The sequence below is a fragment of the Euprymna scolopes genome, chromosome 11, assembly GCF_053919585.1.
Source record: "Euprymna scolopes isolate OS-2025 chromosome 11, ASM5391958v1, whole genome shotgun sequence".
Lineage (NCBI taxonomy): Eukaryota > Metazoa > Mollusca > Cephalopoda > Sepiida > Sepiolidae > Euprymna > Euprymna scolopes.
The window spans coordinates 38754239-38779572 of NC_136492.1; the positions used below are offsets into that span (position 1 = coordinate 38754239).

Sequence of the window (25334 nt, forward strand, 5' to 3'; positions counted from 1 at the left end):
AATAAGACTTTAATATGACGAGTATCGAACATTTTGAAAAAAAATTTTTTCGGACACCCAGTAGTAAGTAAATCAATCTTTTTACTATCTTTATCAATTAAAAGTATTATTTTATGTTGAGTAGGACCGCGGTAATTGATAATTTAAAAGGACCTACCCGAAAAAAAAATTGTTTTTATTTCTCGAATTTGGTCAAATGAAGTTAGTATTACTAGCAGCAGCAGCTCCAGCCTGTAGAATCAGCCATAGCACAGTGTAAACAACATGCGTTCTTTAATTTTTATTCAAGAACGAATTAAGAAAAACATGAAAATATGAATATAAATGTTCTTATGTTTAATTAGAGCTATTTTGTTATCAGAATAACATTAGTTTAGAATTATTCGGTTTTCAGAATGTATAATAACAACAATCCCAACCAATTCGGCATTATGAATCTGTTGCAATTTCTCACATTTCTCGTCAAATTTAAAAACATGGTTAAAAAAACAAAATAAATTTTTGTAGATATATAGCTTGCATGCACTTTTATTCTTTAAATTAGTTTTGAACAGCGAATTAAAACAATGTTTTACTGCGAACAGCCACAAATCTTGTTTATACATAGATTTGAAAAAGTTGTACAAAAACAAATATATAACAAATAAATGTTATCAAAGGCAAGATAAGTTACTTTTCTACCTAACTGGATAATTTTCTAGTGTTTTTATTTAATGTAACATGTTTATTCAGCTCGAAAAACGTAGTGTTTACCGATGTATTGGAAAATTAAAAATGGCGCCCGGCCCGACTCTCTTTGACACGGTAAGTTTGAGAAAAGGAGTTAAAAATAAAAAAAAACTATACAAAATACTGTTAAAAACTCACCGAATATATGTCAGCCTATGTCACGGTAACATATGTTGAGCGAGTTTCTAGCAGTATTTTGTCTACTTTTTTATTTTTAACTCTTTTCCCCAAACTTATCATTTCAAGAGAGTCGGGCGCCATTTTAAATTTTCCAAAACATCGGTAAACACTGTTTTCAAGCTGAATAAACATGTTACATTAAATAAAAACACTAAAAAATTATCCAATTAGGTAGAAAAGTAACTTGCTTTTGATAACATTTATTTGTTATACATTTGTTTTTTTGACAACTTTTTCGAATCTTTGTGTATAGTAATACAAACCCTCAAAATCTATATCAATATTCTTGAAATTTTAAAAGCAGTTAGAAAACACATCAAACTACAATTAGGAAGCTTTTTATTTCGTTATTTTTTTTTTCTACTTATTAAGCGAAAGATATTTTTACAACCTAATCCAAATTATGTGTGGCAAGTCTCCTCCTAAAACACTCTTTAACCCTAACAATAACACTAAGTTCGAGTGGCAAGCCCCCCCCCAACAAAATACCTCTGTAAGCCACATACAAGCATCTAAAACAAACAAACAAAAAATAGATCCTTCCTTAAAGAAAAATACACATAAAAATAAATTAGTTAACTGTCCTAAAATGCTAGAATGGCCAGGAAATGGTGAATTATTTTACATTAAATTTTTGTGAAACTAACCGCTCCCCCCTCTAATATTGTTTTTGTTAGCTTTGTCTCTGTCAAGTTTTCAGTATGTTCACACATAATTTTCCTTAGCCCTACAATTAATTCAAAGTCCGAATGGCAACCCTCCCCATATTCTCATTGCATAGAAACCCTCTTAAAACTACACATAATCATCTTAAAAAAAAAAAAAAGCATGCATATTTTCCCATAGAAAAAAAACAGTTAACTGCCCTAAAATGCTAGAATGACCTGTAATAGGAAATTATTTTACATTCAATCTCTATATAAATAAAATGAACTCATTTTTCCCCGTCTGATTTTGACATTAATAGGATTAAAAATCAAGATATTTCATGCAAATATAATATGCACAAACGGCAGAACAATATCTGAAGTGTGTTATAGGCTTATTATTTCTCAAATTCCTCGATAATCTTAGATTTCTATACTTTTTCTGCTGAGAAGTCACGGCCAAAATCGGTTAAGATCAATGGAAGTGGTAAAATATTTTCTCTCTAATAAATTCCTCCTCCCCCTGCCACCACTTAACACCGTTTGGGGATCGTTCACAAGGAACAGTTGAGAAGAGAACACCGGTTTGGCTTCGTAGTTCTTTCATGTGAAGTTATTTAAAATCACTAAACTAAGATGCAGTGCTCTGTGGCGTAGTGGTTAGCGTGCTGGACAATTCACATTATATTTTCATGTTCGCGCCGACCTACCGTAGTCGTTTTTTTTTTTTTTTTTTTTTTCCTAAACAACTGGAATGGACTTTTCTTGGTGGCCGAACTGTTAACGTTGCAGATGTTTTTGTTTTTTTTTTCACACTTTATTTTCCTACTTTTACTCATGACTCCGGGTTTGATCCTTCCTACTTACCTACCATAACATTTTTTAAAACTCCCACCCCTCGTCCCGAAAACAAACACTCGGGCAACGCCAGGTACCCCCGCTAGTTCTAAAATAATTTGTTTATCTTTCATTAAAGTTTTTCATGGCATTTTATACATAATTTCCTAAAAAGGTAGAATCACATTTTGGAGGGGTAGTCAGAAGGAGTTGGATGGGGTTAAACAGAAGGTGTTAATCTACAATAATACCAAAGAAATATTGCAATCTATTCATTTTTAAATTGTCTTATGTTTAGATTTAAGTTTTTTGTACATAAAGCACATTAAAATTCAACTTTGAGTTCTCCAACTTCTTTTCTGTTTATGGATACATGGCATTTTTAAGGAATTGCTGCATATTTATGCATATTTACTGCAGATTATTTGGAAACTATGAACTTTGGGAGATTTTCAGTTGCATATTCTGATTCCTTGTACAAAAATACACTTATATGGTAAATTTCATTTCTTAGTCTTGTGTTTTAACAAAGATATGACATTTTTACTGAAAAAGTAGTGTAAAAAATGTGACGAAACGCATATGGTCTTAAAGAGGGAAAATATCCAAACGTGTGAGGCACAAAAATAGCCATAACTTCCTTAATTTTAATCAGATTTTAAAAATTTAAAAAGATTCTTTCTTAGCTCATCAAGCTCTTTCTATGCACACCAATATTGAAATATTTCAAGCTATTTCAATTTTTTCATGTGTATTGCTACTTAATTGTTTTTTCTAAATTCAAACAGTACCTGCATGTTATCACACCAAACCAGCACTAATTGCGAGTTAAAGCCAGATTATTTCATTTTGGCCATGGCCGCCAGTGTCCGCAATTGTTCAGGGACGGCAGTGGCCACTAACAACAACTGTAGTTTACTGTTTTGCAAGAGGTGGGGGAAGTTTCCACGGGTCCTGCTAGTATAATATGAAATCTACATTAATCAAAATATCATATTTAAGCATATTTGCGACCGGGCAATGCCAGATGGCCTGCTAGTAAAAGAGAAAACAGAAAATAGATACATATAAATAGATACATATAAAAGGTAAAAGTAATAATTCGTACCTTCATCTTCTTATAAAGACCATAATTAAGAACCAGACAATGTGTCAATGCTATCCGATGAGGTTTCATAGGATGACTGGGACCTAGAGTAAAAATAAAAAGAAATTATTTTAAGTTTAAACTTAAACAACTTTAACATGCTTACTTTCAACATTTGCTGCAAACATCTATATATTAATAGGAGTAACTCAACATCTATAAATGTAAAAAGCATTGCAAAAGTAGTAAGATCTCACTCCACCCCATCTCTCACTTTTCCTCTTTAATCTTCTACTAGAGATTTTCAGACACTTTTTGGATATCTATCGGTTCCCTTCAATGATTTTTTAAAACTACAATCAAAATGTTAGTTGAGTCACCAGCAAAAATTTGAAATCTGCACTCACCGACACCGCCTTACTTGATATTTGCCACAAATATTACCCTTCATTTTTCATATTTTTTTATAGCATCTACTATGATTGCTTAAGTTCTCAAAAACATTTTGTGAGAGTTTCTAACCTACTTTAGAAGATATGGCCCTGCCAAGTTTACAGTTTTTTTTTCCCTATATATGTGCTGTAATTCAGTGAAAGATTGATAAAGACAATCATCCTAATGCTCCCAAACTCCTCAAATGTTCATATTGTGCTAAGTAATTTCTTAAACTATTCAATAAGATAGTCTTCGTTAATTTAACAAGAAAATAATTTTACTGTATTTTGCAGATATTGCATTTTGTATGGTATGGATAGATTGTCTTTAACAAGTGATAAACATTGACTCATGCATTAAGATCAACACTTTATAGAGTTTTTGTAGATGGCATTAAACATTCTTTTTTTGAACGAAAGTCGAGGTTGAGTGGGATTATTCAAGAGTAATTAAGAGTATTATTTTAGGAAGATTAAATTAATTAGTTTGGAGAAAAACAAATTTCCTCAGTCCGGAAGGATTCCTCCTTCAGTGGACGAGGAGTTGAATTCATCCTTAAGCAAGCTGAAAAAAATAAGCTAGTGAAAATGGATAAAGATTCGTGAGTGTGAATGGAAAACTCTATGAGACTATAATGACTTGAGTGTTGGAAGAAAAATTTTTTGTTTATTCACTCATTTTAATGTTGAAAAGCGATTTCAGTTTTCTTTAGATAGACTTTTCGCCATGAGTAGATCGTTGGTTCACACCTAGAACAGAATTTCCTTTGGAGTGTCAGTGCCTGCGAGGCATAGCGAATTATGCAATTTTTAATATTTGACTTTAACTGAAAGGAATTCTGGAGAACTTAAGCAAAGAAATTAGGGAAAAGTGAGTTATTAATCAAGTTAAAGGGGGATAGTTTTGAGTATTTGAAATCAGAATTTGAGAATTAAATAATAATGAATTTTGGAGCATTTAAGTGGAATTTAAATTAAGTGGTGCATGGGGTTAGCCGATTCTTTATGTGGCCGGGGTGGGTATGGTTGGACAGGGCCAATTCAGACATACTGCCTAGGGGGCGCTGGGGAGCATATTTGGGTCCACTCACAGGCAGGGAGTGCTTAGGGCGTATTCATGGGAATGTGTTTAGGAATATCGAAAAAAATTTGATGAATTGGAGAGGGGTGGGGCGTGTCTAGCTTCCTGTATTTTCATTAACCGTTCATAATTGTATTGAAAATGGATTGTCTGTTTAAATAGACTATGAAAAAAAAAGTAACTAATAAAATCAAAATAGGAAGAGTAGTTGTGCACTGACGGATATTTCCCTCACATTGTTCCAGAGATGGGCATGATCAAGCTAATGTACCTGTTGGGACCAAGAGAAGACGGTCTAGTAGCAGAGCGGCAAGCGGTCGCCGGTATGGGGGGGGGATGTTGCGTGACACGAAGTGGACCCGGGCTTGGGCGTAGTCACGAATTGTTGAACCCGCTGTAGCCCTGAGCACCATATTTGCTCTGCTCGTTGTTAGGTGAAAAAGGCATTGATAAACGCTCCACTTCGAGGGCAATCGGGGAGATCGATGGTCATCAGTCATAGCTGCTATAATTGATATAAGAGATAATTAGGAGGTAGAATAGTATACCTGAATATTAAAACTCTCAGAGGTTAAATTGTGAATATTACACGCTAGTGTACTGCACAACGAGATTATATAGGGAGCAGCTACATCTATGATAGCTACAATCCCAGAAGCGCTATGCGGAGTGATTACTGAAGAACACCTTAGATTGATGAGGTGACGGATGGAGCACCTTTTAAGGGAGTTGGACAGGGAAGATTTGAGAAGAAAAGTAGATCAGTTAGAAGGTCTGTAGTTCAGAGAATCAGGAACTTCTGTGAATAGACAGTGGGGGGGGGTGATAAGCATGATATTAATGCTGAATGTGATAAGGTGTGGCAGTAGTGTGGTATGTAAGAGGACGAATGAGATTGAAATACAATGATAAGTACCTCGAGGCTGTTTGCGCTGATGGCAAAGATAACTCCGGTTCAAACCCACTCGCAGCATAGATGACCCCCACCTGAAGAAAACCCAGTTCCTGATGACCAATCCAGGGAAGGCAGCATGCGTGTCGAGACCTCTCGAGGGAACGAGCTGCAGATGCATTAAGAGTGACTTTGATTGTTTCTTTTCTCTTCTTTTCTACTTTATTGGAATTCTTGCAGGGCACTGAACTACCAGGGAAGATCCTGATCGTGACGGTTTAGGTGAGAGGAAATAAACTAGCTCAATAAAAAGCAGATATTAGTTACCCAAAATAGGCTCAGTAACTTTTATGAATTTTGACTGAAAAAAAATTGGGTAACTTTTATGATCAAGAAGATTCTTGAAATTAATTATTGTAACTTGTTAAAAATAAATAAATAAATAAGACCTTTCATAATGCATGAAAAAAAAATCTTTTTATGTTTGTGAAAAAATTCTGAGTGAGTGATTTTTCTAATTCCAGTTGAAAAAAGAAATGTGGTGGATAATTGAAAAAAAAAAAAAAAAATGTCCGCTTTTAATTTGTGAAAAATTCTGAGTAACTTTTATAACTGTGTTATAACTCTTGTTATTGGAAAAAAACGAGCGACTCATGATTTCTTAAAGAAAAAACTGTATAATTGTGTTGAAAAGAGAGAGAAAGGGACTGTATAACTGCTATAATCTTGGTGACCACAAGAGTAATGAAACTTTGCCAATTTTGGACTTTCTTCGAATTTTGACTTTTTTTTATTTTAACTTTTTGAATTTTTGATTTTATTGAATTAACTTTTTGAACTTCTAAATCCCAGAAGGGGAACGGCTCGCATGACGAACTGGTGTGGAAAACCCTCATCTGTGGGTGGTTGTGAACTCGAGTTCGGACTATATATATGCTTCTCTTTTCTAACAGGTGAAGCAACAAGGGAAAGGAGACAGCGGATGAAACCAGCTGGTATTAATTGCAGTGAGCGGGTGACGGGACGGAGATGGTGTGGGCGGATGCCTTAAACTCATTCGTTTGCATAGAAACCAATGAGCCTGGGAGGGAGGGGGGGGGGGCGGAATATGGCATGACCGCTGCTAGGAGCAGTAGGACTCCCCATTAAGAATTCCGAAACACTGAAGAATGCTGGGCAACTTTGCCTGAATTAATTGTTAAGCATTATTGCGTGCCCAGGCAGCGGGGGGCCCGACTTTGCTGGAAGGAAGAGTTAAGTTGTGAATTTTATTATTTTTGTGAAACCAACATATACATTTTATTGTTTGGTGGGAAAGTGACAATTTGATGTCGTTTTGAGAACATAACAAATATGATTTCATTTCCGAGGTCAGACGAAGGGTTACGGGGGTTAACCTCCTTGATCGTGAGAACCGAAACTGAGCATTCGCAGAATCACAAGCACACATGCAGGGAATCAGGAATTCCTCTTAAATGACATACTAATTGGCGATTGTTCTAGAGAACAACCTACCCTACCCCAATACCTTGTATATCAGCAAATACCCATGCCAAAATCAGTGAGTTGAAGCTGAGTTTTTGAGCGAATCTCATCCTAATCGAAGAGTCGTTGCCACACACACACCCATTTCCACCTGTCTGTCGCTACCGCAAAAACGGAGAGTACTAAATCTAATTGAGACTCAATAGTGTGTTTAGTAAGAAATCAACTACTGGGCAATTGCATATAAGTTTATATCATATTTTGTAAATTTAACTTGAACTCGGTGGAATAGAGATACCGGAGTTTGTCTTTCTTTTGCGTGCATGAAAATCTATTCACTTTCAGCGTGACACGGCATATCAACCTGAAGGTGAAATCAACACTGACTAACTTGATCAACAAGATCCTGCTGTGCCAAGAGGACTTACGGAGGATTCCCTGAGAAGGCGATCATGGCACATATGTGGCAAGGGATCCCTGTTTAAGAATCTCTGAGAGTTCACCACTGGTTGCCGGTGACCCAGAAAGGTCACATTTGGTGCCCTGTGCAATAAATTTTTTTGTAGACTATTGTTTAAAACATAAGATCTCTGATAGGTAATAATTGTAATAAATTTAGAATTAGGCCAACAGAATGACCCTTCTTTGACCCAGACTGGAACTTGTCTGTGGCACCTAAAATATTTATTAGTCACTTTTCCTCCTGTATCCAAAGAGAAAGGTGGCATTTTCCTACTTGGATTTTTTACTAGCACACAGAATAATTAAAGTAGTTTTGTTTTTTTTTGTTTTTTTGTTTTTTTTCAGATAAAAGATGAATTGTTCTATTTGTACTGAGCTAACAGTTGAAACAAGTACTAATTTATTCCATGATAAACAGGTTGGATTAATTTCAGTGGATCATTTGGGCGCAATGGATGTAAAGCTTATTGCCTATAGGACAGGACTTGAGGATAAAATATGGACTATTTGTGACCATCACAATCAGACCTTGTTAACTATGTGTGGCTTGAAAAGAGTTGTTGCAATCCATTTAAAAATCATAAGAAGCAAATTAAAGGCAGTTTGAAAGCAATTTCTTTGAAGTTGGCAGATAAAGCAAAGGCTAAGTTGTTACTTATCCCAGGCAAGAAACTCTGTCCTAAATTGCCGAATACGAATCAGCAAACTTCTTGATGATGAAAAACAAAGGTGTGTATTGGATGAGGAAATGCAAGAGCTTGATGCAAGTACTTCAATAGAAACAGAAGACAAATATCAATGAATGCTATTGGAATTATGTTGATTTAGTTGTTTTGCAATTAAATAAATTAGCCCCTCAATTCTTACTTGGCTAAATCACAATCCAGGTATTTAAAGCAAAAAAAAAAAAAAAAAAAAAAAAAAAGATATCAGTGATAGCGAAGTTTTATTGCTTGGGGATTTTGCTAAAAATTATAAATTTGTTGCTCAAGATGAGATCCCGAGATTTCATTGGAGTACCTCTCAATGTACTTTACACTCAGTGGTACTCTATTTTAAGCTTGAAAACACAATACAAAGTCAATATTTTCATATTATATCGAGTGACAACTTCTATGATGTGGCATTTGTTTATATGGTACAGAAAAACATTATCGAGGCGATCAAGACTAATTTGCCAAATGTGAAAAGTATTGAATATTTTACAGATGGTTGTGCAACACAATGTCAGTGGATGTAATGGCCTGGTTGGTGAATTGACATGGAATGACCCAGTTATTTCCAATCAATTCTTTAAATCTATAAAGCTGAACATAAATCTTATTTATATCAAAATCTATATATATATATATATAAAAGCAAAAATGTGTGTATGTATGTTTGTTTGTATGTATGTTGTAGAATAATCAAAAGAACTGTGTTAGTCAATAACACACAACAACAACAACAATAATAGCAGCAACACTTACCAAGGGTTCAGCTCATGCACAAGACAGACATCAGATTGAGCTGGACTGAGGGCTTGTATTTATGTACAAGCATATCCAATCAGGTGATTCAGCCAATCACAATCCAAGGAATAGACTGGCCCATGTGTGCACAATGGAATCTCCCATTGTGCCATAAATAGTTCTCCTCTTTCATGAGAAGGAACTTTAGTCTTTGTCAAGTTATCCACAACTTGAACGCTGACCGAAAGTCTACTACACAATTCAACATGGCGCTACGAACAGGATTCGAGACAGAAGATTAGGAAGACTATTTCCTCAAAGCAGGCATTGCTGCCGATTCCGCCAAGAGCTACGCTGCAACTTTTGTGAAGGAAAAACTGAGGAAAGAAAACCTTCAAGTAATGGATCGAGCCATGCTAAGAGAATTGGGAATCACAACAATGGGAGAAGCTCTGTCTATCCTTCGACAAGCCAAGGAACCCGCTACCCAGACCACCTATGCTAAGGCACCAGCTGCCAGGCCTCCCCAACTTCATCTCGAAATGACCCCTCAACAATTCAGAAAATTTCGGATTGACTGGGAAGTATTCACCAGAATAACGGACATGCCAACTTCTCAGGCCAATACCCAGTTATACAGTTGCGCTGATGAATCCGTTCAAAACGCAATCATAAATACGTACCCTAAGTTCTTCACCACCAACCCAGACAAGCTGCTAGAGATGACAGAAGCATTGGTAACTCAGAAATCAAATCCCATGGTCCATCGGATGACATTTGCAGCTATATCACAGCATGAAGATGAACCCATCCAACAATACCTTGTTCGTCTTAGGTCCACGGCCATAGACTGTAATTTTTCATGCCCCAACTGCGATCACGACCTGTCCGACATTTACATCAAGGACCAATTTATCAAAGGGATATCGAATGATACGCTTCAGACCGATCTACTGGCAAAAGCCGGGTTGCTAAAAACTCTCAACCAAAATATTTGTCATGCTGAGGCATTTGAGTCTGCACTACGGGACCAAACCGCAATGACTGATACCTCAGACATAGCTACAGTCCGGATGTCAATGTATCGCAAAAAAAAAAAACACAGTGCTGTACGGACTAGCAGAGGCAATATTCGCACTAGCTCTACTGCTACTCACAATGATAACATTGCTGATAAAGAACCCCGTCAAACCTGCATAGGCTGCGGTAGTCACCAACACTGTACTCCAAGGACAAGTGCCCGCCATTTAACATGTCCGGCATGGAATCAAATGTGCAACACTTGTGGGAAACTTAACCATTTCTCAGCAGTGTGCCGGACAAAGAAATATCGCCCCGGCAGTGATGAAGAGTTTTGAAGACCAAGAAGCTCCCATGAATACACTCATGGCCCATATCACATTTGATCAAATGAGAGGCACCATTATGACTACAGAAGGTGATCTGTTAACTGAAATAAATGCATCAGTAATCCCATTCTCACCAAAACCAGATCCCAGACGAGCTGTCAATATCCCTAGGAGTTGTAGTACAACGCTAAAGGTTTTTCCCGACAGTGGTGCCGCCATTTGTCTAGGGGGACCAAAGCATTTAATCAAAATGGGCCTCACAGAGATTAGTCTTATCCAATCAAGAAAGATCATACGAACAGTTGGAGGTTTCACACTCATGTGTCAGGGTTGGCTACCAGTTGAATTTGTGGTCAGAGAGAAAACAACTAAACAAGCCCTCTACATATGCAAGGGCATACAACGGCTTTATCTCAGCAGAGCAGCCTGCATCGATGTGGGAATATTGCACAAACATTTTCCAAACCCTTTAGCAGACGTACATGAAGAGGTAGACACCGAGTCTAAAAAGTGTGTAGATCAATTGCCAAATCGCCCCAAAAACCTCCCTTTTCCTGCAACAGAAGATAACATAGGCAAACTTAAGAGCTGGCTCCTAGAAAAGTTTGCCAAAACGACATTCAACAAAGATGGGATATTTCCAGCCATGTCCGGCCCAGCTGCCCACATTCACCTCAAAGAGGAAGCAATCCCTAAAGCCAGGCATAACCCAATTCCTGTACCCTTCCACTTCAAGGAACCAGTAAGACAAGCCCTTCGGAAGGATGTAGAAAAAGGTATCATAGCTCCAGTACCCGTGGGTATGCCTACTGATTGGTGCAGTACTATGGTAATAACTGCCAAAAAGAATGGTAATCCAAGGAGAACAGTAGATTACCAACACCTTAACTCTCAATGCAAGCGAGAAACCCACCATACTGGGTCGTCATTCCAGTCATTCTGCAAGTGCCACCTAGAACAAAGAAAACAGTCCTAGACGCTGTTGATGGATACCATTCGATTCTCTTAGACAAAGAATCTCAACCATTAACCACCTTCATAACTGAGTGGGGAAGATACATGTATCTTAGGATGCCTCAAGAATATGTCGCATCTGGGGATGCTTACACTCGCAGATACGATGAAATAATAAAAGATATCCCACGCAAGGTGAAGATAGTAGACGATACCCTGCTATATGACTCTAGCATTGAGGGAGCCTTTTATCATACCTTCGATTTTCTGCTCCAATGTGCTAAGAATGGAATTGTGCTCAACACCGACAAATTCCAATTCTGTCAGGATGTCGTACAATTTGGAGGCCTCCAGATAACTTCTTCAGGAGTGACCCCTTCTGAGTCCATGATACAAGCGATACAGGATTTTCCAGTCCCAAGGACAATTACTGATGCCAGATCATGGTTTGGGCTTGTCAACCAAGTAGCCTGGGCATATTCACTGGGTCCAGTTATGGTGCCTTTTCGGGACCTTGTCAAACAAAACTCCAAATTTGCTTGGAATCAAAACCTTGAAGACGCATTCAAAGATTCCAAGCGAGTTATAATTCACCTAGTCCAGAAGGGGGTAGCAACATTTGACAAAGACAGAGCAACTTGCCTTCCTCCAGATTGGAGCAAAGAAGGAATGGGCTTCCTACTCCTACAAAAACATTGCCAATGTACCATGGAAAAAGCCCCAATCTGCTGTTCCGAAGGTTGGCATCTGATATATGCCGGCAGCAGATTTTGCACGGATGCTGAGCGCAGATACGCACCAATAGAGGGTGAGGCAGCAGCAATAGCATGGGCATTGGAGAAATGCCGTATGTTCGTCATGGGTTCTCCAAACATCATAGTGGTCACAGACCATGAACCGCTGAAGGGGATATTTGGCGATCGTGATCTGAGCAAGATCCAAAACCCCCGGCTCTTTAGACTAAAGGAAAAGACCCTGAGATACAGATTTTCCATACAGCATTGCCCCGGGAAGTGGCACAGAGGCCCTGATGCAGTTTCCCGCCACCCAGTGGCGATGGTGCAAGCCCTCCTCGATGTATTTCCAACAAAACCCTCTCAAATGGATATACTGGAGTCGAACAACATAAGCAACATAAAAGAGTCAACAGCCTTAATAGCAACATTTGCAGACAGCAGTAATATAGCCATGATATCACCAGACCTAATTCGTTCAGCAGGTCGTGGCGATCAACAATATAACAAATTAATAGACACAATACAGCAAGGCTTCCCAAAAACACGTAATCTCACTGCGCCCGAAATCCGTGAGTATTGGGAGGTGAGGCACCGCCTTAGCACTGACAATGGTCTAGTATTGTTGGATCGAAGGATCGTCATCCCCAAAACACAACGAAAAAAGGTCCTACACTGCCTGCATTCTGCACACCAAAGAGTAGTCGGCATGAAAGCACGTGCCAACGAATCGGTGTACTGGCCAGGGATGGATGCATCAATCTGCAGTATTAGAGCGAATTGCATGGTATGCTCAACCATCGCACCTAGTCAACCAAGGGAACCTATCATTCTAACACGATCCCCAGAGTGGCCATTCCAACAAATCGCCATGGATATTTTTTATATTGGAGATCACACATACCTTGCCTGCGCATATAGGCTAACTGGTTGGCTAATTTTATACCGCCTAGAATCAGGTCACACTACTACAACCAAATTAATGTCCATATGCCGACAACTGTTCCAAACATATGGTGCCCCAGAAGAACTCAGCACCGATGGCGGCCCACCTTTCACTTCCAGCACGTTCCAAGAATTCCTGAAAACATGGTGTGTTAGGCACAGATTATCTTCTGTTGCGTATCCCCAATCCAATGGCAGGGCAGAGCTCGCAGTAAAAACTGCAAAGAGGATTGTGAAAGGAAACACAGGCCCCCACGGTTCCTTGGACAATGACAGTGTTGCCCGGGCCATCTTGCAGTATCGGAATACCCCAATCCAAAGCATTGGCCTATCACCGGCCCAATTATTACTTCACCGTCGACTACGTGACTCCATCCCATCACAGCCAATCCTCTACAAGCCTCATCCTGAATGGGTGTCAGCGGCACAACATCGCGAGGAAATGCTCCACCACCGCAATGCAAAAATAGTGGAAAGATACAATAAATATACCCACAACCTTCCACCATTACAAGCTGGTGACACCGTAGCCATCCAAAATCCAGTCAATCGCAGATGGAACACAACGGGCAAAATCATCAGTTCCCTACCAGATCGACAATACCGAATCAGGGTTAACGGATCTGGAAGGATCACACTTAGGAACCGCCGTTTCCTCAGAAAATGCGAACTTAAGCCTACACCAACCCCAATACCAAGTGCAGCACTAGGACCAACAATTCCCTCAAGCGATACTACATTCTTGCATATCCCACTATCTCCCTGTAATAGCACATACACAGCAACCAAACCCCAATAACAAACCACACATATATCCCCACGCTTTCGATCAAGGATTCCCCGAGCTCTTTCTAGGTTACTACCACACAACAAACTAGGCCTAAAAGAGAGATACACCTCTCACACAACCCAGCCTACTCGTGGGGGGGGGAGAGGGGAGATGTAGAATAATCAAAAGAACTGTGTTAGTCAATAACACACAACAACAACAACAATAATAGCAGCAACACTTACCAAGGGTTCAGCTCATGCACAAGACAGACATCAGATTGAGCTGGACTGAGGGCTTGTATTTATGTACAAGCATATCCAATCAGGTGATTCAGCCAATCACAATCCAAGGAATAGACTGGCCCATGTGTGCACAATGGAATCTCCCATTGTGCCATAAATAGTTCTCCTCTTTCATGAGAAGTAACTTTAGTCTTTGTCAAGTTATCCACAACTTGAACTCTGACCGAAAGTCCACTACACAATTCAACATATGTGTGTTTGCATGTCTCGCAAAAACTTTCGACACGGGTCACGGATTTTGCCCTAAAACGCTCGAATGATTCAAAATGAGAAATCATTTTACATTAAATTCTAAAATAATTTTTGTTTATCTTTGATTAAAGTTTTTCAAGTTGTTCACATGCAATTATCTATAAAGGTAGAATCACATATTTTGGAGAGGTGGTCAGATGGGGAGGGGTAACAGAAGGTATTAATCTACAATAATACCAAAGAAATATTGCAATATATTCATTTTTAACCAATCCTAGATTTCGATTTCAGTTTTCGGCACATAAAATGCATTACAACTAAACTTTGATTTCTCTAACTTCTTTTAACGAATACATGGCATTTTTAAGTAATCGCAGCATATTTATGTGCATTTACTGCAGATTCCTTGCACAAAAATACACTTATATGGCAAATTTCATTGCTTAGTCTTGTGTTTTAACAAAGATATAGCATTTTTACTGAAAAAGTAGTGCAAAAAATGTGACAAAATGCATGTGGCCTTAAAGAGGGGAAAAATATCCAAACACGCAGGGCATAAAAATAGTCATACCTTCCCTGATTTTAATTGGATTTTAAAAATTTAAAAAGATTCTTTCTTAGCTAATCATGCTCTTTCTATATATACCAATATTGAAATATTTTAAACAATTTAAATTTTTTCATGTGTATTGCTACTTCTACGCATGCGTCATATGACGTCGGAACATGATTTACTTTAAATATTGAAAAAACAGACAAAATTTCCTCGATGTTGTCTTAGCTCAGTTGCTTAGAGCGCAGCCTCATTATCTAAAGGTTTTGGGTTCGAATCGTGGTGTGAGATGTCATTTTTTTTTCTCGATTTTTTAAATTTTAATATTGAAACTGGGTTATTTAAGCCATTTTTCATGGGGAGGGATATTTTTCAGATTTTTTAACGAAGTTTTAACATTCGTTTTTCTGTTTCGCGTTTTCTTTTTTTGTTTTTCCCATTTTTACATTTAACATCGTTCGTTTGCCTTACGTTATTTTTTTTGTGTTTTTTTCGATATATTGACTTCGCTTATTCTTATGTTTTGATTAACACCCCCTACCCCCACTGAGCACACACACCTGGCAACACCGGGTAGCCCCCACTAGTATCTTATAAAATACAAAGTCAGATTTTCCCATATTTCAATGCTTGGTATATCCATAAACTAAAGTTCATATAAAATTCTGTTTTGGCTACTATTTAATCCAAGTATTGATTCACTTATTTTTATATTTTGTTCTGTTGTATAGTCTTCCATACAGGAAGCTATACAATTTTTCACTCTCACGCTGCTATTATATTTCTTGTCTGTTGCCATTTTGTTTGTCAGGATCAGGTTATCAATTAATCCCCATTTTTTAAGCAGCTTACTGCATGACTTTGGTTCAACGATGTCAATGTAGAACACATTTGAGAGCATTTCAGATGACTGACAGCTGATGATAGGGTCATACCAGTCGACACGTCATTGTGTATCATGCTTTTCTCATGGAGGTCAGTACAGTTAAACTGGCATTTTTTTTTTTCCATCCAACGTGCTGCAGCCAGGATCATATCGTTCTGACACTTCATTGTTAAACATGTTTAACAGCCATAAAAGAGTATCGATTGAAAATGTGTTATACGCTGCCACTCTGGCATGTAATGGTATCCCTGCGTTTTGTAAAATTGACAGTTGCCTGAAAACTCCATGCAGCAATTGTGTTACCAAGGTAGGTGAATTTATTGACTGCTTCAACACCTGCAACAACTCTTTCTATGAGAGGTGGATTTGATAGGCGCTGCAAATGAAATTAGCTGCATTTGCTGCACACAGCAATGGCAAGTTGGTGTACTTTTGTGATACATGTCAATAGTACTCCATTTTAGGACATATCAGGCTACTAATACAGGTAGAGGATTGAATCAGGAGTTAAATACCTACTAAAACCGTAAAATGATCCAACCATTTTTCCAGCAACCTTGGCAACAGATTTGATGTCAGTCTTCCATTTTAGGTCAGGAGTAAAGGTCAGACCCAGAAGTTTGTCAAAACAAAGAACCTCTTTTAGACAAGAGCCATTCGTATCAATTGGAGCTAAGTGGGGATCAAAGCTTTATGATGAAAAGATAAAAGCTTGGTTTTAGATGCATTAAAAAAGCCATTTTTTACCCTATTGTACCACATGCTCAAGGTCTGAGGAGAGATACTCAGAGAGATCTTAGACTGTTAACCTTTGAAGTGTTGCCATAGATCATATGTGTATATGTTGACAAATAAACTTAGAATGTGATTTAAGAGATCATTGATGAAGATAAAGACAGTTGGGCCAGGATGGATCCCTGAGGCACTAGGACAGGTCGATTTTGGAACCCCGGTGAGGCAATGGTGATGATAGTTGGGGTTTGACATAGGAAAGACCTACACAAAATATTTTTTTCAAAATCGTTATCTTTGCTTGAGGAAATGACTTTAAAATTTGAAAAATTGAAGCTATTAAAAGTTTTTCGGTGAATTGTTAAGCACTACCCGTTATCAAAACAATCCATACTGTTAAGAAAATGGAATCCTTATTTAGAATGTTTTAAACTATATTTTTAAATAAAATGAGTGAAAATAGTGAATTAATAAAATAAATATTAAGTGTAAAGGCAAAATTATGTTTTTTAAATAATAATGACCAAAGTTCGCTTTTTCATTTCAGGAACTTTTTTTGGGTGGAAACATTTTAGATTTCACTATCGCAAAACACGCTCGTTATTGATATTGAAAATTAACGTTTGTTCATTATTTAATTTGTAAACATTACAATTTAGGCTTAATTATTTCGAAAGGAAAAACGAAAAAGGCTTGTTTAAAATATATATTATTATATTTCACGTATCTGCAGTGAATTTAAACATATTTGTTTTATCTTTTTTAATTTGTTTTCTTAAGAGGTTGGTGCAAAAATAATGGCATTTTTGACGTTCGTTTGAACATCAAAAACATTTTTTCATCAACCTAATATGTCACATCAAATTCTATTTGAAATTTTTATTAAAATATGGTAATACTTCAGTTTTATCTTAAAAAACAAAAAGTAGTTCATATAATTTTATTCTACACATTCTTTACGAAACATAACCACGTAAATTTTCAAGTTTTTCTACTTAATAAAAAATACTTTGCAGAAAATTAGTGTTAAATTTTTATTTCTTTTATTTTTAGGGAGTAATTGTTTTTAGGCAATATTTTTTTCTAAAATTATAATTTTAAAATCAGATAACCCACAAAGATTGATACAAGTAAATAAGAAAACTCCTTTAAAGGTTTTTCGTTATTTGTGCATCTATGTTGTATTGTTGTTGTGCTAAAATAACTTTATTATTTAGAAAGCCATTCTTAACATGGGGAGGATAGGAGGTTGTGTTGTAACTATTCTGTACTTTCACCTAAGAATTTAATAAACAAAAATTTCATAAAAATTAAATTTAACTTGAAAATACTATTAAAAATAGCATGGTAACATAGCGGCACAAGCACTGGTTTTTCAAACTCTAAACACTTGTTTAAAATGGCACAGCTACAGCAAGAATGAATCTCTTTATCGATAAATTCATGTTATCGGATGAGGAGGTAAAATCTGCTAAAAATGTCTAAACACTACTATGCCTTTTATTTGGTTTGGACCTCTCTCTCTTCAATACATCTAATTCAACTCTACAAAGTTTTTCATTATTTCTTATAACTAGCACTTATTTTTTTTACATATGCAACTGGAAGATAGCTTAAATCAGGTTCTTTCAGTTTGTTTATTTTACTTTTCTGATTAGAATGCAGTAAAAGCACAATGTCCAGTTTTAACCCGTAGTTCAGAAAATTTGCTGGTCCACCTTGTCGTTTGGATGAAACTGTTGTTGCAGTGAGATTTCTAATTTAATTGCTAAGGAATTAATTAGTATTTAGCAAGCAGTTAATCCACAATTGCCCTTGTTAGGGGAACGTTATATAGGACAGAAGGTCAATATATTTTGCTATAAGAGAGCCAAACAGATCGACAGGAAATCTTTTGCAGCAACCAAAGTTGCTAGACTGTTTGATATATTTTCTTGTAGCTGTAAACTTCCTGTCTTGAGACTTTGCAGTAAAGTGCAAGAAAGAAAATTGTCAAACAAGGCACATAGTCTGCACTTGTCCTCCTATCAAGGAGGTAAAATGAATTCTATAGATTCACCTGAAATTGTGTTCCTTTTTTGTGGAAAATAGAATATATTGGTATTTATTATGTAATCTGGCTCTATTATTAAACATGCAAATTTTGCAATTTTCAGGTTCCACTAGAACAATTTTTAAATTAATTGATGGAACAACAAAAAGCCTTAAATATTTACTGGTCCTTTGGGGAAACTTTGTATCAATAATTATCAAGATTTGCCTCAAGTAGAATTCTAAAAAAAAAATAGTGCTCCTCCCGATCATCATTATCTGACAGCAGAAGAAACAAATAATTTAAGTGTGAAGACCAGAGACTACTTTTTGAGTATACTGCTGGCATTTCTCGAGGAGATGTTAAGCAGCTTAGAAAATTGGGCCCTTGAATCAAGCAAGATGGCTAACATAAGCGACAAGGTTAATATGTTTATGGACCAGAGGTGTCTATCCTCAAACACTATGATAAATTAAACATTCTGGTCAAATTTATCATACAAGTGTATGCAGTTAGTTGGTTTCAGATCAAAACTGACAATTTTTTTTAACCAACAACAATATATTTTAATATGATTCAGAAAACAAAACAGTTAACTGGAATCCAAATTACTGTTTTAAACAGTTCAAAATATAGTGCTTTTGCACTACTTCCAGAAAATATCATAATATTGATGATAAACTCTGATGAATTAGATGTGAGAGAAGAGGGCATTCAAACGATTTTGTCCATTAGGTAAATAAATATTTATCCATTAAATTTTATTTATAATTTACCCAAACAATAGTCAGTTTTATTCATATTACATCACAAAAATATAAAAAAAATAATTGTTTTCAAATAATTGTTTTGTTTTTCTGTTGTTTTTTTCCAGAAATAGTGAACAACTAAAAAAGACTAAAAAGATTACTGCTATCAATTTTACAGCCACACACTGGTAAAATTTGATTGATTTTTCTCAAAAAGTAGTATATGGGAAGGAAGCAAGACAGACACATTATTACAAAGCAAATTAGACCTTCATTTTCCTCAAAAGGAAATTATACAGAACAATTTAGCTCTATTATAACAGTTTATATTATTGTGTTTAATAAAAAATTAAAATACATGGTTCTGTAACTTGTATCAAGTTGTTATAATGTGTAATACATCTCCACATATCTTTTTGAATTGTGAAATTTAGAAGACTTAGTTGCTAATTAGCTTTTTTTGACAATTTTTGTTTAATCAATACAGTAAAAGTTGAGATATTTTGCAAGTTGTGATTCATAATTAAAATTATAATTCATGTATTTACTTTTCTTTCAATGTATTTCATATAAATATATCAATTTTAATTGGATTTTTTATAAAAATAGTGAAATTTCAAAGTCAGTATTGTGTAAAATGCTATGAAAATGAAAGATTTCTCAGCATTTTTCTACACGATTTTTTAAATTTTCTGTTCAAGATAGGAATCTAATTTTTGGTATATGTTCTTATCACATCAAATCCCAACTATCATCACCAATGCCATGTTGATTTTCTGAAAAAAGTTGCAAATCAACCTACCCTACTGAGGCGCACTAGCATTGATACTTTGAGCTTCAGACTTTTTCCAATTGATGACTACTAGTATAAAACTATTGGAGAGAAAAGATTTGATAGTTGAGAAGACATTTCCAGATATTCCATAAGTGAAGTAGACCTTTATGCCAAAGCCTTTCAAATGCCTTTAATATATCAAGAGCTATAGATCTTGAGAGGAAACCCCTATCGACAGATTTACTGATCATATATGGATGTCACTCAGATTATTTTCAGTTTTGAGAGGAAATTCAGGAGGTAGAAGACCCTGAATATCCTTGTTTTTTTTTTTTACCAAATATAACTCTTAATGATATTTTTTAAAAAAATAACTCTTAATGATATTAAAAAAAATAACTCTTAATGATATTTAAAAAAAAAAAAAAAAAGTTAAAAGCATTTAACCCCCACACCCACCACATCCCGTAAGTACCAGAACAACCCAGGTCTGCTAGCTACTAGTCAGTTTTCGAGATGACCTCAGAAGAAAGGGTCGGTGCCTTCAGAGCTAAGTTAAAAACTTTATTCATAACTGTTGAAATGTATCTTGTCTTAATTTTGCCAATTTTTGTGTATTAAAATATATATATATATATATATATATATATATATTTTTTATTTATTTATCTTTGTTCTCTTATTGCAGTCTTACTAAAATTGAAACTCCTTAACATTACCTATCATGTCTTATTACTCGTGTTTTAAACTTTTTTTTGTTAAATACGCCTGGTATTACCCTAAACTAGCCTTTAAATAAGATGCCCCCAATCTAAAAACATAAGCTGACCTCACAAGTTGCATTATTGAAACGTAATTATCAGTTTAATCTCAAAGGTTCTATCGCGAGGTACCTAAAGCAAAAAAAAAAAACTTCCACGGATTAATATGGGAGGGGAGACTATCTTCAAATTCTATTCTAAACTGGGAATGGGCAAAGGACTTATACTAAGTAGATATAAATAAGTCCCTCTTACCGTTTTTTTTTGTTTTTTTTAATGGAGAGTAAATAATGCAGTGGATGTGTAACTCTCGCTTCTCCTTTTTTGTCCCTCAGTCCTCATTTCTAATGAGTGATGTTTCTGACAAAGGGTAAAGAAAAAGCTGCTTCCCAGGTCAGTAGTACTTCGTGAACAGTAGTCTGAGATGTCGGAAATTTTCTGTCTCTATGTCTATCCTTGCGGCCATGTCACTAGTAAGGGTGCTGGAGGTAAACATTTTCATCTGGGCTGACGTTAACCGCCTGATAGTAAGAGACCCGAACCTTGGATTAACCACTAAGGAGGCTGTCCTATCAGCATGTGCAAAGTACTGGGGCTGCTGTATTGCCATTTGGTGAATGGATTCTGGACCATGCAGTAGTCTCTGGTGGGGCCTCTCGATACCATACTAGTGGGTAATTGTTACGGCTTTACCTTATCATATGCTACAAAAAGAAAAAAAAAAATTTTCCTGTCTTTCCTCTTTTACTTTCCCTCTCTGTTCTGCTCTAACCAAGTATGCTGACCTGTTCCACAAACCCCAAAATCCTCAACATGAAATATCTTAAAAAAGAAAACACGAATAAACCTAGAACCCTATCCTCCTACTACCATGTCTCCTTCTCCAACATCAGGGGTCTACGTTCTAACCTTCCAGAGGTTGCAACTCAATTACAGGAGACGAAACCTGACATATTCTTTCTAAGCAAAACTGGAATAGGGCCGACCACCTCCCTAGAAGAGTTCATAATTAAAGGATACTCTAACTTAACATCTAAATCTGACCCCCAAGATCGCCACGGGCATGGAATATGTGCCTACATTAAAGATGGCTTTCCATGTGGCAGGGATACCTCCAGAGAAGACTCTAATCTACCTTATATGTGCTTCCGGGTTGCACTTGCTTACACCACTGCATTTATATTTGCCCTCTATCACCCCCACAACAGCGGAGTTACTATCTTTAAGAGTATATCAGAAAAAATTGATCACATCCTGTCTGCTCATCCCTCAGCTAACATTCACATTAGCGGTGACTTCAATGTCCATAATGTGGAATGGCTGACCCACTCAAATAAGAGTGATGATGAGGGGAGGTTCGGTCATGATTTTGCCATTGCCTATGATCTCACTCAGATTGTCCGCGAGCCCACCCGTGTGCCCGATACTACCGGTCAGTACGCAAGCCTTCTAGACCTTTTTCTATCCACTTCCCCTGAAATATGCTCATGTTCCGTTCTATCTCCTCTGGAATCCTCTGACCACTGCGTCGTATCAGTTAAGATAAAAATGAAATATAATAAATCTACAGACGTACCTCTCCACTGTACTGTAAACCGATACTCTATGGCGGACTGGGATAGCTTCCGTACATTCATATCTGATCTACCTCTCCATTCCATGTTTAAAAAGGATGTGTCCTCTATAGTATCAGACCTGACTGAATGGTTACTTATAGGCATAGACCAATTCATACCATCCAAAAAATTCCAACAAAAACCTAACAGCCAGCCATGGTTCTCCCCTGAATGTGCTGCTGCCATCGCACACAGAAATCACTTTTTCCGTAGCTACCAACGTAATAGATGCACTGAAACTAAAGCTGCTTTCAGGACCGCCAGCAACCACTGTAAAAGAGTAATAAAAAATGCAAGAGAACTATATGCTGAGTAGCTGAGGAGCGGCTTGGTTCCCACCAGTTCTGGCAAATAGCAAATAGGATTCTGAACAGAAACGTGCATTCTATCCCAACCATTATCAATGGACCAGAGGTCATCTCGACAGCATCAGACAAGGCCAAACTATTTGCCAAAAACTTTGCGGCAAATTCTACCCAGTGTGACGAAGGCCATCAACTCCCCATATTCCCTCCTATAACAGACAACACGCTATGCAACATACAAATATCTGTGCGTGAGGTCACCAAGCTAATCAAGAACCTTGACTCCAGTAAACCAATTGGTCCCGATGGTATTCCAATTATAGTGCTCAAAAAATTACAACCAGAACTTGCCCCCATACTTACCAAACTGTTTAAGCGTTGCCTTAAGGAGAAGTGCTTCCCAACACCCTGGAAAACCTCATCAGTATGCCCTGTATTTAAGAATTCAGGTGATAAGTCATCCCCCTCTCAGTACAGACCAATAAGTCTCCTGTGTGTCATGAGTAAGTTGCTGGAATCCACAATAGAGAAGTAGTGAACCACCTCAGCAGAAATAACCTTCTTAGCGATACGCAATATGGTTTCCGTTCTGCTAGATCTACAGCAGATGTGCTAACGGTTATATCTCATAGGATTAGCAAATCTCTCGACAAAGGCTTCATTTCTAGGGCAATTGCTCTCGACATATCAAAGGCCTTCGATAAGGTTTGGCATAAGGGCCTACTACACAAGATTTCCAGCTACGGTATAACTGGAAATGTTTTCTCGATTATTAAATCATTTCTCTCAGATAGGCTCACAAGTCATAAGAGTAGTGGTTGATGGGCAGAAATCAGCCCACAGTATTAATGCTGGAGTCCCTCAGGGGTCCATACTGGGCCCAACTCTCTTCCTGATCTACATCAATGATCTCCCAAAACACATACTAAAATTTTTCGTTGACATCTATGCTGATAACACGACCATCTATGGCAACACATCAAAGGCCGTAAATGACAAGGTTCTCTCTGATTCTCTCTCCTCTGATTTTGAGCGCGTGGTACAGTGGGGAAAGAGGTGGCTGGTTACCTTTAATGCATCTAAGACCAAGCTCCTATCTCTACATCATAAACGCTCTGATCCCCATCTGGCATCAATTGAAATGGATGGCTCTCGTCTAGGGGAGGCTCCAGGTTTTGATAAGCTCCTGGGTTTGACCTTTACTCCTGATCTTAAATGGAACACATACATCAACTCTGTGGCCCAGGTCACTGGGAAAATGGTGGGATCCTTCTACCGCTGCAGAGGATATCTCACTAATGATGCAATTCTCTATATATATAAGAGCCAAGTACGTCCAAAGATGGAGTACTGCTGCCACATCTGGGCGGGAGCTGCTAAAAACAGCCTATCCTGCCTTGACAGAGTACAAAATAGAATTCGTGGCTTGGTGGGGGGTGCCCTTTTCTCTACCTTGCAACCTCTAAGAGACGTAGCAAGCCTGTCGTTTTTCTATCGTTATTTCCATGGCAAATGCTCGTCTGAGCTCCATTCTCTGGTCCCCCCTCGCCAATCTTTTTCAAAAAACACCCGACTATCTGAAACCACCGTCAATAATTTTCCCCACTCCCTATCTGTGCCTAAATCAAAACATAGATTCCATGAACAAAGCTTCTTTCTTAGAACTGCACGCCTGTGGAACTCTGTTCCGCTTGCCTGTTTCCTTCCCGACTTCAACCTGGATGTCTTCAAGTCCAACACAAACAAATTCCGGATGAACCGCCCCCCCCCCCGCTAAGTAATGACACCTTATCATTTCTCCAATACTATTGCTACACTATCCCTTTGATTACTATACACACAATAACCCTTATCCCCGAGTGGCCATTGGGCCTTGATAAGTGGCGAACTCCATGTAAAATATATATATATATATATATATATATATATATTTTTTTTTTTTTTTAATTACATTTTCACCCCAAACAAGGCACATTGCCACTCAGGTGTAGGGGGCTACTATCAGGGTCAGCAACTACGAGGGCACTATGTAGGGATTTGGGCAGCAAGATGTCGGTTCACGTTGCACTTGAACTTCTGCATGTCAGTACAGTTAGGGAAGCAGGATCCTGGAATGGAATTCCAGAGTCTAGCGGTTCTGGGGAAGAAACTACTGGAGTAGAAGGATCTTTTGCATCTAGGGATCTCTACTGTGTGAGGGTGGGATTTAGCTGCCTGTCGGGTTTGTCGAGGGTGTCTGCGACGTGGGGGCACAAGTGTCTGCAGTTCGTCAGAGCACTCACCATTAAAATACTTGTAGAACAAGCAGAGGGATGCAACGTTTCGTCGATGGGACAGAGGCTGAAGCTTAGATGCCAGTTCAGGGCCTATCAGATTGGCGACTCTTTTTTGA

The 25334-nt window shown here is 37.4% G+C and overlaps 1 protein-coding gene across 3 annotated transcripts in view; it reads right to left on the minus strand.

The window, feature by feature from the left end:
• LOC145287841 (histone deacetylase 3-like) overlaps positions 1-25334 on the minus strand; it is a 653483-nt gene that overhangs the window by 278645 nt on the left and 349504 nt on the right. For 2 of the 3 annotated variants that reach the window (XM_080135715.1, XM_080135716.1), the window contains one exon: positions 3502-3584. In XM_080135715.1, coding sequence (XP_079991841.1) covers positions 3502-3584 — 83 coding nt within the window. Of the gene's footprint in view, positions 1-3501; positions 3585-5911; positions 5985-25334 lie in introns of those variants that run through there. The other variant, XM_080135714.1, reaches the window with a different exon arrangement.